Below are 15,326 nucleotides of genomic sequence, written 5' to 3' on the forward strand. Positions count from 1 at the left end.
GCTAATGTCCTAGCCTCTTCTGGGATGATCAGCCCACAAGAGTGGCACAGATTAATTTGTGCAACCCCAGGGCACAGATTCCCCAACCCTGCCCCAGGGGAACACTCTCTTCTGCATCTCCCTATTCTCTTTTGCCCCCTCTTCCTCATTCTTCCATCCTTGGTCCCTTTCACTCCCTCCTCCTTTTCTGACTCACTTCTTCCTTCCCCATTTCTCTCCTTTTCTTCCTTTCTCTCTCTCCCAGCTCACAACTGCACCAGAAGCTGGTCCTTGGGATCCACAGGTCTCCCCCACCACCACCACCACCACCACCATTCTACTTTAGCAGCAAAACCTCCAGGCCTAGAGGAGCAATCCAGCTCCCCCTACCCCATTCATAAAACCAACAAAGGCCAAAGTCTTCTTCCCAGGTGCCCTCACACCTATCTTTCAGGCTTGCCTGCAGAATAGGATGTCACCAAGGATGTCCAATGCGAGGGTGCTGGTAGGAGAAGCCAGTTTGTCTGTCCTCAGGTGCCTTACCTCGGCCTTCCACCCTGAACAGACTCACTCAGAGGAGGATTGTGAGGAAGCAAGAGGAGGAGGGGTGGGAAGATGCCTGCCCTTGTCGTTTCCACACTGCCTAGATGCTCTGCGGAGCTGAGGACCGCTAATTACAGAGTGGCTGTTGGATTCTGGGCACCGGGCTTGGCCACTTTCACTGCGCTCCTCTGCTTGCTGGGTTCCAAGTTGACACAACTTTTCCGAGAGTGTCTAGAAGCCTACACAAAAACTTCAGGAGTCCTAGGACCCAGGGGTACTTTAGAGGAGCTTTCCCGACCCCCACGCCCTTCCCCTTCCAGGGAATTGCTGGCTAGGGGTGCACTTTGGCTCTAGGAGCGCACCACTCTTGCTTGGAGGAGTCAAGGGTTTGGGGAGGCCTCCTTGCCCACTGCAAAGACTTTGGCAGAGGCAAGGGCCAGCGTGGGGAGCGGGGTCTGCCGGGGGTCTGAATGGCAGGAGGAGCTGCTCCAGAGGGCTGTGAGGGCTGCGGCGGGTGAGCGAGCAACGCTGGGGGCTGTCTCCACCTCTTCTGGCAAGTTGGACCTATGAGTGCGCAGCTCCACTTAGAACTCTCCGCAGCCCGGGAGGGTGAGCGCGTGTGAGAGCCGACAGGGGCAGGAGCGCAGGACCTTTGCAACTTTGTCTCAGGACTCAGCCTGGACGCCGGGTCCGCTGCCGCCAGAGAACCCCGCGCCCTCGCCTCCTCTCAGTGCAAGCGCCTCCAGGACTTCCTGAGAGCCCCGACGGGATGCCTGCAGCCATGCTCCCCTACGCTTGTATGCTGGTGCTTTTGGGAGGTAGGTGCCACTCGGCCCCCCTCACTCTGTCTCACCGCCTGAGAAGGGAAGGGAGGGAGAGAGCTCACAGTCTGACATTCCCTGAGGTCGTAGGGACTGCTGTACCCCGCCTGGCCAGTGCTGCTGTGCTCTAGGCGCCCCTCTGCAGCCCTGCTGCAGAGGAGCCCAGGCAGGAGGAATTGTCACTCTGTGTCTTTGGGGACTGGCCTCCATAGGTCAAGAGCAGTTCCTTGTGTAGGGCCCCAGGGGTGCAGTCCTCCAACAAGTTGCAGGAGTATCCCAGGTCCACCGAGACACACACCCCCCACCCAGCCGGGGACTCACCCCAGGTCTCTCAGAGGAGTGCTGCTGGAATGGATCGCTGAACCGTGAACCTGGCGGTGCTCAGCTTGGGAGAAGTTTAGGGGAGGGTGCAGTGTAACTGGGCCCAAGTTGGTGCCCATCAGGCCTGGCAGAGAGAGTCAAGGACCCCCTGAAAAACTTAGTAGAAAAGACAGTGGCCTCCTGATGGCTCTTCACGGGGTGGAGACTCTGTAAATGCCACCTGAGTGTGGCATGTCATTATGGGGGTCCAGTCACTGTTGGCAAAAATGATGATAACAACAGCAGTTGTTGAAGTGTGGGTCAGCCCAGGGCTCATCCCGAGCATCCTCTCACATGATAAAGAACTAAGAATTTTGGCCCTGGAGTCAAACCCACTGGCTTGGAAACCCAGATCAGCTTTATTTCAACCTGTGTGCATGGCCATCAGCTCTGTCCGCGTGGCCATCAGCGCTGGCCGCTGGCCGCCAGCCCTGTCCTCCTCAACTGCCTCCTTTTCAGATCGGCTCAGCAGACTCGCTGCCTTTGGGGATCACTGCAAGGATTGCAAGAGGGTTACAAGAGAAGCCCTCGGCTTGCTGCCTGGCACCCCTGGGACCAATCAAGTGTCCCGTAAATGGCAGCCAGTTCCATGGCCATGAAGTGCTGCCCACTCCCGTGGGCACTCAACTCCACCCACAGGCGGAGAACAAAGCCCACCTCTGGCACAGGTGCTCTTTGAGCCCAGGCTTTTCTTATAGCCCTGGTTTCTTCACAAGATGTTTTGAGAAGATACAGAGGTTCCGTAAGGAAGGTCAAGGGAAGGGTGTGCTCAGTTTGAAGAGTTGCAGATGCACCCCTCAAAAGGCACATTGGTCAAGGGCTGCCTTCCCCACTCAGCTGGAATTGAGAGGTCACACAGCTATCCTTGGCTACTAAGTGCCTATTTTTGGCAAAAATAGGCCCGAGACAACCCCGTTGACTTACTAGAAAGTCAGGACCGGAAGGGTATCCAGGGATAGCCAAGAAGAGTCCATGCTGGGTGTTGAGATGCGCGGACAAGGATACCTTGCATCCGTATCCACTCCTGCAGCACCCGGCCCCCAGCTCTCCCATGCTGGGGAACAGGGCAGTCCTGATTGGTAGGACATATTACCCCGGGAGCCGACATTCTCAGTCACAGTGCAGGGTTGTTGTCTTTGGCAGGCCCGAGTCTCTCGACATGCCAATAAAGTCACTGGAAGTTTACATCAAGGCTCTTGGGGAGTCCTGCTGCTTCATTCCTTGGTGACTTTTTGCTATAGCAGGTCAGACAGATTCCGGAGGAGAGCAGCCAAGAGGGCTCGGTCACCAGCAGGAGCCCTGGGAACCATTTTCCAAGGGGTACTTTTGTCAGATGTCCTTTTTGCCACTGGCCGCCTCACAAGATGGCAAGATCCTCTTGCTTTCCTAAAAGGAAACAGCCCAGCTAATCCCTCAGCCACTTGCATCATTTGGTACCTGAGCTGAGGCATGTGAACTTGGTGTCCAGGTTCTAGAAGCTTGGAGTAGAATGGCACCCAGAGTGCCCTGCCAAGGACATTCAGGTTGAGCACGCATACACATGCACACACACACCCTCGCCAAGGTGTCCGGACCTCAGCATGACTGAGTGACATTTGGAACCAGAGTCTTTGTTGGGGGCATGGAGCTGTCCAGCCCATGGTGGGCTGTTTAGCAGTATCTCTGACCTCTCCCTGCCAGCTGCCAGTGGCACCTCCTTTCAGTCGTGATATCCAAAAAAAGTCCCCAGACATTGCCAGGTGTCTCCTGGGGGCAAAATTGTCCCCTGCTAAGAGCCACTGGTCTGGTGTGGTATGGAGAGATTGACCCCAGTTGGTAGCTTTTCACATAAATCTTTGTCCAAATCATCGGGTTGGGTGGACTTGGTTATTTTTGCTTTGAACAATCAGGAAATCAAGGGCACAGCGGGGCCCCAGGAAAAACAACACAGCCTAGGTGGTTTCTAATGGGGACGTTGATTTTTCCCATTTGTTCTCCCTCCATCTGTACTTGACAATGTCCTCGGGTTTGGGACAGGAGGGAGACTGCGGAACACCCAGTTACCCGCTGTAGCGAACCTGCCTCCAACCCAGGATGCCAGATGTATCAGGCCAGCTCTCCAGCTGCCAGCTTTGGTTCCCTCCTCAGTAATTTCTGCCTTTTAAAAAAATCTCCTTATTCAACAATTTATGCTTGAGGGGGAAAAAGAGAAACCAAAGGTTTTTTTTTTGTCACTTGTATTTTTTTTTTCAGATTTTGGTCCTGTTTTCATCTCTAGCCATATATTTTTTGTGATTGCAAGTTATCATTTGGAGACAGATTAACTAGGACAAAATCACAGGCTGTACAGTAATAAATTAGTTGTTGATGCGGAGCTTCAAAACCCAGAATAAAAATGGGAAAGAAAATTAAGTAAAAACACACTTGTCTGAAAATTAAATATGAATAGAGATGGGTAATCATATTAATTATTTAAAACAAAATTATCAATGGAAACTTCATCTTGCCGCTTGGCAAGTCGCAAGCAAATCATCCCGGGCAGCTGTTTCACTTATCTTCTGACCAAGGCTGTAATCTCTAAATTCAAAATAACCAGCTCAAGGCAAATATAGCAGCTTCCTTGATTTCAAAACCATCTGGATGGCAAACCAGTTAGAAGCTACACATGAAGAAATATTTTTGCAACATATTGAGAGTCAACTGTGCTCATGAGAGCTGCAAGCCAGAAAGAACCCCTGTTACAATTTTTAAGATAGGGAGGTTCACTGTCAAGGTCAATATGGAGATCAGGAGCCTGTTGCAAAGGAAAGAGAGGCTGCAAAACTGAGTGAAGTTGGGGCATCTGAGCTGAGCAAGGAGCCTCTTGGGGAGGACTAAATCTGAAGGTGGTGCAGGGGCAGTTATGAGTTGTAGCTGGGGGTTTGGTGCTGTTGTTTCTTAAGTAAGAATGACTTCTGTGCAAAGCCAAATCCTGTCGCCACATGGATTATCAGATTGTTTCCAAAAGACCTTGATGTGGAAAAACTGACACCTAAGAAGTTAGATCTGTGGCAGAAAGAAGAAAGGGACAGGCCATGTGGGAAGCCTTGTCCCAAAGGATGTCAGGCCCACTGGAGTGGTGACCGGCAGGCCAGGAGCACTGAGGTGACTGGTAGGGGCAGACCGTCCCCAGTCTTCTGCCCATGCACTTGGAAGTCAGCTGGCTGGGCTGAAACTAGCACACTTTGTGTGCTGCAGAGAGCTTGAGAACACTGTTTTTGGAAATACACTAGATCCCATCCTTGCTTCATGACGTTCCTACCTGTCACCTGTACCCACTGAGCCTCCCTGGGTCTGTGTCTCCATCAGTGAATTGGGAATGGTGACAGCGGTGGCCTTGGGGGGCTGAAAGGGTTAAGTAGGATTGATGCGTGGTTAGGTATTTAACACCAAGGATTTGCTAGTCCCGTGCTGTTACCATAGCACTGTCCCTGCTCAGAGCTCCCCAGACCCAGAGAAGGAGGAGACAGGGTGCTGCTGCCTTGGCTGGAGCTAGAGATGTCACCTCATGTTCATTCCTGGTGGCAAGTGCCATGTTTTCTTCCCTCTCTGATGTCCTATGTGCCCACAGGAGCCTCCTTGGCTGCTGTGATAGTACCAACAACAGCCACAAAATTCCCTATTGTTCCCATGTAGGGCGCCCTGAAGCTCTGTGGGGCCAGGCCCAGGCCTTTCTCTGTCACCAACGTTCTTATGTGAAACGCGAATACAGACGGCGGGCAGGTGGGGGGAAGAGGAACGGTCTGGCAGAGCTGTGTTCAGAGTCTCAACTTGGGGGACATGTATCGGGCTCCTTCTGCATGTGCCATTGCTGGTGTGCAATGGTGAAGGTGGAGGGACAGTCAGATGGCTCCCTGCACCCAGGGAAACCAAAGTCAAGCAGGCATTTAATCCTCAAAGGTGGAAGTAATTACAAGAGTGAAGAGCTGCCTACAGAACAGGTCCAGGGGCATCAGGGAGGTTGAAGAGGCCCCTAAAACGGTGATAGACAGGTCAATTGGACCTGGTGAACAGGAGGAGCCGGTAACCAGGGCTGGAGGAACCTCCAGGTAGGAGCACAGAGGCCTGATGCTCAGGACAGCGGGAATGTGTTCAAGGACAGAAGGCTTCTGGGCTGCGAGGGGCTGAGGCCAGGAGGTGGACCATGTCAGAGGTCAGCAGAGCCAGGTCCTGGAGGGTCGTGGGGTCCGGGTGGCCTACAAAGGCAGGAATTGCTTACATCCCACCAGCCCTCTCCGTTAGCACTCTTTAAGAATCTCGCAGAGGCCACGTTTGGTAGTTGTGATTTGCACTCATGTCATTAGGAAACAGGAAAAGTCTGTGTTTTATGGCCCTTGGATTGCTTTGCCTGTGAACTGCCTGGTCATAGGTTTCACCCAGCTTTATACTGGACTCTGAACAGAATCTTTGTTCTTATTGATCTGTAAGTGCTCTTTGTATACAGGAAAGCAGCTGTCGCCTGTACATGCGCAGCTCCCCCAAGCTCGTTGCTTGTTCACCCAAGTCCCCAGAATAGAACTGCTATTCCTCTTCTCATGCATGGTCACACCCTTGACATGTCTGCAGCCACATGTGGGCCATTAGCAGACGTGCCTTTCCCCAGAGGGGAGAGCAGGTGGCCAATACTCCTGCCATAATGCCTACTTTCAAGTATGTATATGAGTATGAGCTCTGTGTGTGTGTGTGTGTGTGTGTGTGTGTGTATGAGAGAGAGAGAGAGAGAGAGAGAGAGAGAGAGAGAGAGAGAGAGAGAGCACACTATACACCTCCCTGTGGTGGATGCTGTGGCAGGGAAGGGGAAATGAGCCCATGCACCCAGGTCATCCAGCCACCAAGCCCAGGGGCTAAGATTTGTGGGCCATTGAGTTTCATGCCTCAATTGCCCCCATCCAGGGAAAGTTCAACTCAAGTTCACACAAGGATCCCTCTCTGCAGCCTGTTGGCAAGAACATGATTTTTAAAGGGAAGTCCAGGCACCAGAAGCTGCATGCTCTCTGGCATCTGAACTCAGGGCTTCCCCAGCACACCCTACTGGAAAGACTGCAGTGGGGACACTATAGACGTGCTGGCATGAACAGTTTTGTAAATCCCCAGTTAAATGCTAACCTGAGAGTGTTGAAGAGAGAAGGCCCTTATTTTCCACCTACAGAGGCTGCAGAAACACGGGGCCCTGGAATTCAGCTGCCCAGTTCCAGTTCCAGCTGCCCACTAACTTGCCTGCAACTTAGTCCTCTGTGCCTCAGTTTCCTCATTTGCAAAGCCACATCTCTCCATGCTTGCGGAAGCGAGCATTCACCTTGCCAGGCACAGAGCAAGTGCTCAGTAGATGCCACCCACGTCATTCTTTAGGGCAACAGGACACTGCCTTATGGGTGACAGTGTTGGAGCCAAGCTATGCCGCTGCTTCACCGTAGCTGCAAGGCACTCTGGGACATGAGGAGCTTGGCGGAGAAGCAAGGGTCAGAAATGGTGGCTGGACTGGCCACAGCATGATGGAGGTGCAGAATAAAAAAGGAGATCATGAGCCCAAGTTCCTGCTTCCAAAGGCACAGGGGACTCGGGTTGCCTTTGCCTGAGGTGCAGCCAAAGGGTCCTCTCTGGTGGATGGGGTGAACTAAGAGTTTCTGGGAAGTGGGGGTTGGAGCAGTCATGTGATCATTCGGTAGTTGATAGGTCAATGGAACAGAGTCAAGAAACACCCAGGTACCCAGGAGGCAAGAAAGACCAGGAAACCAAAACCTGAACACCCAACAAGAGACCCCAGCTTCAACAAATTTTGAGGGAATTATGCACATGCAAATATATTTATGACATGTTAACTCAAGAAACAGACTGTAGTATATTTTCATTTGGGGGTTGTCCTTATTTTTTAAGTACATAAAGAAAGCAAAAAAAAAAAAAATGAGTGGTTCTCTCTGGGAGGTGGAATTGTGGGTGATTTCTCTCTGGGTCTTAATGTTTTTCTTCTGTATTTCCCATAGGGTCAGTTCCATGTGGGATTGGGGATCCCAAGGAAAGAAGCTGGGTTTGCAGTCTCCCAGGTTTCAACCTTTAATTAGCTAAAACTCAGCTAGAGAGGCTGATTAAGATATGACAGGGGCTGAAGTTACAGAGGTAAAACCTAGCCTGGATGCAATTCTTGGTATCAGAAGAGGGATCACCCATACTGCTAAGGGTCCTGGGCTGGAGGAATGCTCTTAGGCAGGCTGTATTCCTGAGGGTTGATCTGGGAATACTCAGACATCCGGATGTTTAGATAGGGTCCTGTGTCCTCCCTACTATGTTGAGAATGGATTGCAAGTAACCTATCCTCAGTTTGGTGGACAGGACTTCACAACAGGCAAATGGAGTTCCTGTAGGGTGATTGAGGCCAAACTATAGCTATGGGTACTGCTGTGAGCATCCACTAGGTACTGTTCTGATTGATTCCTGTAGGAGCATTGCATTCTTTCTTTACACTGTCTTGTCACTTAGGTGCTGTTATTATCAACACTTGAATCTGAGGAATTGGATGCTACTGGACTAGGGTGCTTCAGGTGTAGAAATCCTGGGATACTGAGGCCTGGTGGGATCTTGGTTGCTTAGGAATCATATGGGATTCTAGCTAAACCTGGAACTCACTGCTTCCTGATTATTGGTCCTGAGATACTAATAATCTCTCTGTATGGTCAGCCCATGAGCACCCATTGCCCACTACAGAGATGAACCAGTGAGAGTGGGGTCCTTTACCAAAACAGGAGACACACCATACTTGTTAGTTCCATGGACAATGGAGCCTTTGCCTGCCCCATCCCTCCCCCACCGCAAACCATGGACTGCTGCATGCAAAATTGCAGTGAACAAGTTAGTGATGGTTGTGCCTACCCAGCCTGCAGGGCCCTTTATTTAGCTACAGAACCCATCCCTCAGGGGTGCCACTCCTGGGGAGCTTGCCAGTCAGGGGCCATCACCTCCACCAAGCAGGTAAATCTGTAGCTGTGCCCACAGGAGGATCACTCCAGGACCCTGACTTTTAAAAACAATGAGCAGACACTAAATGCGTTTACACCTACAAGAGGTCCTGGAAAAAGCAGAGTAGGTGTCTCCAGCTGGATTCCCAGAGCATCCTTTGGTCCACTGGGTACCCATGCTCTTCTGAGGAATCCTTTTTAGCCTTCAGGGGTCATGGGTGACATTCTGTTGCTTACATCCAAAGCATCTAATCAGTATGCTTCCAATGCCCATTTGAGGCCCATGCTGTCTGAGTAATTAGCTTAACAGTGGACATGCCATTCGCCTTCATAATCCACCACCCCCAGAGCTTGGGGTACAGTTAAAAAAAAAAAAAAGCTGAATTGCCCTCCCTGAGTTTCAGTATTAAATTATACAGGGTGGGGGAGGGGCAAGCACTTTCCCAAAAGTATGGGCAAATACAGAGAACAGGACATGGGTGTGTTTAGAATGGAATTAGCAATGACCACAGTGAAACAAAATTACTTGTTCTTTGAAATGTACAATTAGAGTTGTCTTAACATGCGTTTTTGGTGGTTGGGTGTGGTTTCTAGATAGTTTGAAATTGAAGTCTACTGTTTGGCCCATCAGCTTTAACCAAATTCTGATGGGCTCCTATTTCCTTTACAGCAACCCACAGTTACTGAAATTAAAACCGACTTGCCGGTGAATGAGAGGGTCTGGGCTTTCACACGAGTAGCATTCCAATTTATTATTTCTCCCACACTCTTATAATACCTTTGCGTTTTTATCTGCTTCTTGCAGAGAATTGACTCTGCAGCAGCAAAATCAATCTCAGAGAAGCTAAGAACCTGCCCGAGTGAGTGACGGATGGAACTTTCTAGTAAACCCCATCTCAGGCTTCCAAGGACTGAAGGAGTCCCATTCATAATGGAGCCTCCGGGGTGGTTGGGGGCAGCCTGATTTTCAGAAAAGTCAGAGTCCCCGGTTCCATGTAAAGCCAAGTCCATTCCCACCAGGACTTTCATTATTGCTGCTGACAGGGGCCCAGGGAAGAGAGGTCAGGTCTGTAATCTCCTGAATCCAATAGGGGATTCAGCCAGGACATGTATCACTTGGAGCAGTGCTAAGCATGTGCAAAAAAGACTTTCATTAGTAAGTGGCTGAAACGGATTCCTAGTAACATGGGTCATTTGCTTAGAAATTTCTTATCTTTTTTTAATATTTATTTTTTAGTTGTAGTTGCACACAATACCTTTATTTTATTTATTTTTTTTTATCTGGTTCTAAGGATCAAACCCAGGGCCTTGCAGGTGCTAGGCGAGCACTCTTACCGCTGAGCCACAACCCCAGCCCAGAAATTTCTTATCTTTTATTTTATCTCCCAAGCACAAAGGCAAGCTTTTTTTTTTTTTTTTTTTTTTTTTTTATCTTCGGGATGGCTTAAATGAATGAGCACATGTTTGCTCCATAGATTCCTATAGCTTCAGCCTGATGGTGTGAATGCTCTCTGCTCAGGTACTCAGCTCTTCAGCAAGCATTTAGTGGGTGCTGCCCACCTGCCAGGTGCCACTGTACACCCCAGGGACAAAAAGGACATGATGTGGCCCTGGGGGGGGTCCTATTCCAGTTGGAAGGGTGGAGTGGAAAATAAGTCAACAAGAAAATGCCCAATGGGATAAGTGCTGAAAATGGTGATAAGAAGACAGGCCAGAGAGGACCGAGGGGCTGCTTAGGGAGGCTCCTCCTCAGGAGCCACGATGAGGCCCAGCCCTAAGAGATGGAAAGGAGCCAACCCGAAGGTACCAACTGACAGCAAGTCAGGCAGGACTAAGGGCTCTGTGAGGCGAGCGGCCGGTTTTCAGTGCAAGGTCCTCCAGCTGCAAGGTGGAGAAGTGTCACTGGGAGGCAGTGACAGGGACTTGGCCGTGTTTAGAGGGATGGAGAGAAGGAGGCATTATCTCTAGGGGAACATGGAGATGGAGTCAGGATGGTCAGGACTTGTGGGTGGTTTGGATGTGGAGGCTGATGCTTCCCGTAGCTGACATTACAAAGTGCCACCAACTGGTGGCCTTAGTACAACGGGAGTTCTGGAGGCCAGAGGCTAAGGCCTCTTTCCTTGGCTAGGCTTCTCACCGTCTCCTCGCGTGGCCAGTCCTCTGTGTGCATACATCATCCATCTCTCTGTATGTCCAAATTTTGTCTTCTAATAAGGACATCAGTCCAACTGGAACACAAAGCCTCCCTGAGGCCTCATTTTAATTGCTTTCCCCACTTTTTTATGGGTGCTTTGTAGTTGCACATGCTGATGGGATTTGTTGCTGCATACTCATACATACACACAATCAAACAATATAATTAGGCCAATATCACTCCCCAGCCATCATCGACCCCCACCCTGTGGTTCCTTTCCTCTGCTGATCTCCCTTGAATTTTCATGAGATCCCCTACCTTTCTTTTCCTTTTTCTTTTCTGGCTTCCACATACGAGGGAAAACATAAAACCCTTCACCTTCTAAGTGTGACTTATCTCACTTAACAAAATGGTCTCTAGTTCTATCCATTTTCCTGCAAATGACATAATTAATTTTTCCTTATGGCTGAATAAAATTCCATTGTGTATATATACCACATTTTCTCTATCCATTCATCCATTGATGATTTCGTAGTTGGGCTATTGTGAATTGTGCTGCTAACCATGGGCTTTCATGGATCACTGTAACAAGATGACTTTAATTCTTCAGGTTAAATACTGAGGAGTGGTACAGCTGGTCACATGGTGGTTTCATGCCTAGTCTTTTGAGGAGCCTCCATACTGATCTCCATAGTGCTCTACTAACTTACAGTCCAACCTACAGTGTGAAAGTGTTCCTTCTTCTCCGCATCCTCCCCAGCATGTATTATTGTTTATATTCTTGATGGCCGCCATTCTGGCTGGAGTGAGATGAAATCTCAGGGTAGTTTTGATTTGCAGTCCCCTGATTGCTAATGATTTTTCATATATGTGTTGGTCACTTGTATGTCTTCTTTTTAGAAGTGTCTGTTTAATTCACTTGCCCATTTAGTAATTGGGCTATTTAGTTTTTGGGTTTTGGTTTGTTTTTGTTTTTGTTTTTGGTACAAAGGTTTTGAGTTCTTTATACATTAGATTAATCCTCTGTCAGAAGAGTAACTAGCAAAGGTTTTCTCCCATTCTCTAGGTTCTCTCTTCACATTTCTGATTGCATCCTCGACTGTGCAGAAGCTTTTTAATTTGATGCCACCCATTTGTTAATTCCTGGCGTGATTTCCTGAGCTTTAAGGGTCCTATTGAGAAAGCTGTTTCCTATCCCTGAAAGCTGGAGTGTTGACCCTACATTCTCTTCTAGGAGTTGCATGGTTTCTGGTCTAATGCCTGGGTCTTTGATTCATTTTGAGTTGGTTTTTGCACGGAGTGAGAGATACAGCTCTAGTTTCATTCTTCTGCATGTGGATAATCAGTTTTCCCAGAACAATTTGTTAAAAAGTCTGTCTTTTCTCCAGTGTGTTTTTGGCTCCTTTGTCAAAGATCAGATGACTACAGACGTGTGGGTCTGTCTGTGTGTCCTATTCTGCACCGTTGGCCGATGTGTCTCTTTTTATGCTAGTTACTATGCAGTTTTTGTTACTGCAGCTCCATAGTCTACTTTGAAGTCAGGTATTGTGATGCCTCCAGCGTTGCTTTTTTGGCTTGAAATTGCATTGGTCATTCTGGGTCTTTTATCCTTCCAAATGCATTTTAGGATTCTTCTATGTCTGTGAAGAATGTCATTAATATTTTGATGTGAATGACATTGAATCTGTATATTGCTTTTGATAGCATGGTCATTTGGATAATATGAATCCTGCCTATTCATGAACATGGCAGGTCTTTCCATCCTCTGAGGTCTTCTTCAATTTCTTTCTCCAGTGTTCTATATCTTTTATTGTAGAGGTCTTTTACCTCCTTGATTAAATTTACTCCTAGTTTTTGGTTTGTTTGTTGTTGTTTGTTTGTTTGTTTGAGGCTATTGTGAATGGAATTGTTTTCCTGATTTGTTTCTCAGTAGTTTTGTTGTTGGTATATAGGAAAGCTATTGGCTTTTGTATGTTGATTTTGTAACTTCCTACTTTGCCAAATTTGTTTATTAGCTCTAGAAGTCTTTTGGGGGAGTTCCTTTCATTTCTAGGTACAGGATCATATCATCTGCAAACAGAGATCATTTGACTTCTTTCTTTCCTATTTTTCATCCCATTTATTTCCTTCTCTTATGTCATTGCTATGGCTAGAATTTCTAGCAATATGTTAAACAGGAATGGTGAGAATGGATATCCTGTCTTGTCCCAGATTTCAATGGAAATGCTTTTAGCGTTTCCCCATTTACTATGAAGTTTGTTTTGGGTTTTTCATATATAACCTTTATGATGTTGAGGTAGATTCCTTCTATCCCTAGTTTTAGGTTTGTTTTGTTTTGTTTTGTTGTTGTTTTTATCATGAATTCATGCTGAATTTTTTCCAAGGCCTTCTCTGCATCTATTGAGATGTCTAAGTGATTTTTGTCCTTATTTCTGTGTATGTGATGAATTACATTTATTGATTTGTGCACATTAAAACATCCTTGCCTCTCTGGAATAAAACCAACTTGACTGTGGTATATAATCTTCTTAACATGTTGTTGTATATGATTTGCTGTTATTTTATTAAGTATATTTGCATCTAAGTTCATTAGGAATATTGATCTATTGCATTCTTTCCTCGATGTGTCCTTTTGGTATAAGTGTGATATTGGCATCATAGAATGAATTTGGAAGTATTCTGTCCCTTTCTATTTTATGAAATAATTTGAGGAGTATTGACATTAGTTCAGCATTAAAAGTTTAGTAAAATTCAGCTGAGAATCTATCTGAGCCTATATCTTGGTTGGAAGGCTTTGTATTACTACTTCTATCTCATTGCTAGTTATTGATCTGTTTAGGTTTTCTATCTCATATATAACCAGTTTGGGTAGATTATATTTGTTTAGAAATGTATCCATTTCTTCTAGGTTTTCCAATTCGTTAGGAGATAAAATTTCAAAATAGTCCCTAATGATCCACTGGATTTCTGTGATGTCTGTAGTGATTTCTCCTTTTTCATCTCTAATTTTATTAATTTTTTTCCTCTTTTTCTTTTGGCTAGTTTAGCTAAGGGCTTATCAACCTTGTCTATCTTTTCAAAGAAAACCAATTCTTTCATTGATCCTTTATATTTTTTTATTCTTAGTTTTATTAATCTTGGCTCAGATCTTAATTATTTTTCTCCTTCTACTGGTTTTGGAATTGGTTTTTCTTTTTAAGAGCCTTAAGATGCATCATTAGGATTTTTTATTTGGGATCTTTCTGATTTTCTTACATAGGCACTCGTAGCTATAAAGTTTCCTCTTAGAATTGTCTTCATAGTGTCCCAGAAGTTCTAATTTGTTGTATCACTATTCTCATTTGAATCTAAGTTTTTTAATTTCTTCCTTGATTTCTTCTATCACCTATTTATCACTTGAAAGTGTATTGTTCAATCTCCATGTATTTATATAGTTTCTGTAGGGTTTTTTCAGGTTGATTTCTAATTTCTTACCATTATAATCTGATAAGATACAAGGAATCATATCAAATTAATTTGTAGTTGAAAGAGTTGCTTTGTGTCCTAAAATATTCTTTATTTTAGAGAAAGTTCCACAAGCCACTGAGAAGAAAGTGTATCCAACTATTGTTGAATGAAATATTCTACAGATGTCTATTAAGTCCATTTGATTTATAATATCATTCAGGTCCAAAGAGTCTTTACTGAGTGTATGTCTGGTTGATCTATCCAATAATGAGAGAGGTATGTTGAAATCACCCAGTATTATTGTACTAAGGTCTATGTAAGGGTTCGATTTTGAGTAGTGTCTCTTTTCTATAATTAGTTGTACCCATTTTTGAGGGCATACATACTCATTATTGTCATGTCTTCTTGTTGGATTGTTCCCTTTACAGTATGAATTGAACTTCTTTGTCTCTTCTAATTAATTATGGTTTGAAATCTGTTTTGTCAGATATGAGAGTAGGCACTTATAGGTTCCATTCATATTGTATATTAATTTCCATTATTTACTTTCAGCCTGTGACCATCTTTGCCTGTGAGTCTCTTGCAAATATCATCTATTTGCATCAACATATAGTTGCAAGTAACATATAGTTTTTTAATCCATTCTGCCAGCCTGTCTTTTAATTGGAGAGTTGAGACCATTTACATTCAATGTGATTACAGAGAGATGTTTATTCACTCATGCCATTTTGATTTATTTATAATATTTAATTTGGTCTTATTTCTCATTGGCTTAGGAATTCTTCAAATGAACTCTTGGTTTGTTTTGTTGATTTCTTCTGTGTGGGGTATTTTGTTAAATAATTCTGTAATGCTGATGTAGTTGTCATAAAATCTTTTAGTTTTTGCTTATTTTGGAAGGTTTTTATTTCTTCTTTGATTTTGGATGATAACTTTGCTGAATATAGCAGTCTTGATTGACAGTTATTTTCTTTCAGGACTTGGAACACATCATCCCAAGCCGTTTTGCCTTTTAGAGTTTGTGCTGAGAAATTGGAAGTGATTTTGATAGGCTTGCCTCTAAATGTGACCTGA

General features: G+C 46.0%; 1 protein-coding gene across 3 annotated transcripts in view; it reads left to right on the forward strand.

Moving 5' to 3' along the window:
* The first annotated feature begins 1,080 nt into the window (after positions 1-1,080).
* Apcdd1l (APC down-regulated 1 like) overlaps positions 1,081-15,326 on the forward strand; it is a 53,617-nt gene continuing 39,371 nt past the window's right edge. Inside the window, exon 1 of one of the 3 annotated variants that reach the window (XM_078051874.1) lies at positions 1,081-1,340. Coding sequence is in view for 2 of the 3 variants with exons in the window: in XM_078051876.1 (XP_077908002.1) it covers positions 1,292-1,340 (49 nt within the window). In the remaining variant the exon portion in view is untranslated. The remainder of the gene's footprint in view (positions 1,341-15,326) is intronic. The other 2 variants (XM_078051876.1, XM_078051877.1) reach the window with 2 other exon arrangements.

The sequence above is a fragment of the Ictidomys tridecemlineatus genome, chromosome 5, assembly GCF_052094955.1.
Source record: "Ictidomys tridecemlineatus isolate mIctTri1 chromosome 5, mIctTri1.hap1, whole genome shotgun sequence".
Classification (NCBI taxonomy): domain Eukaryota; kingdom Metazoa; phylum Chordata; class Mammalia; order Rodentia; family Sciuridae; genus Ictidomys; species Ictidomys tridecemlineatus.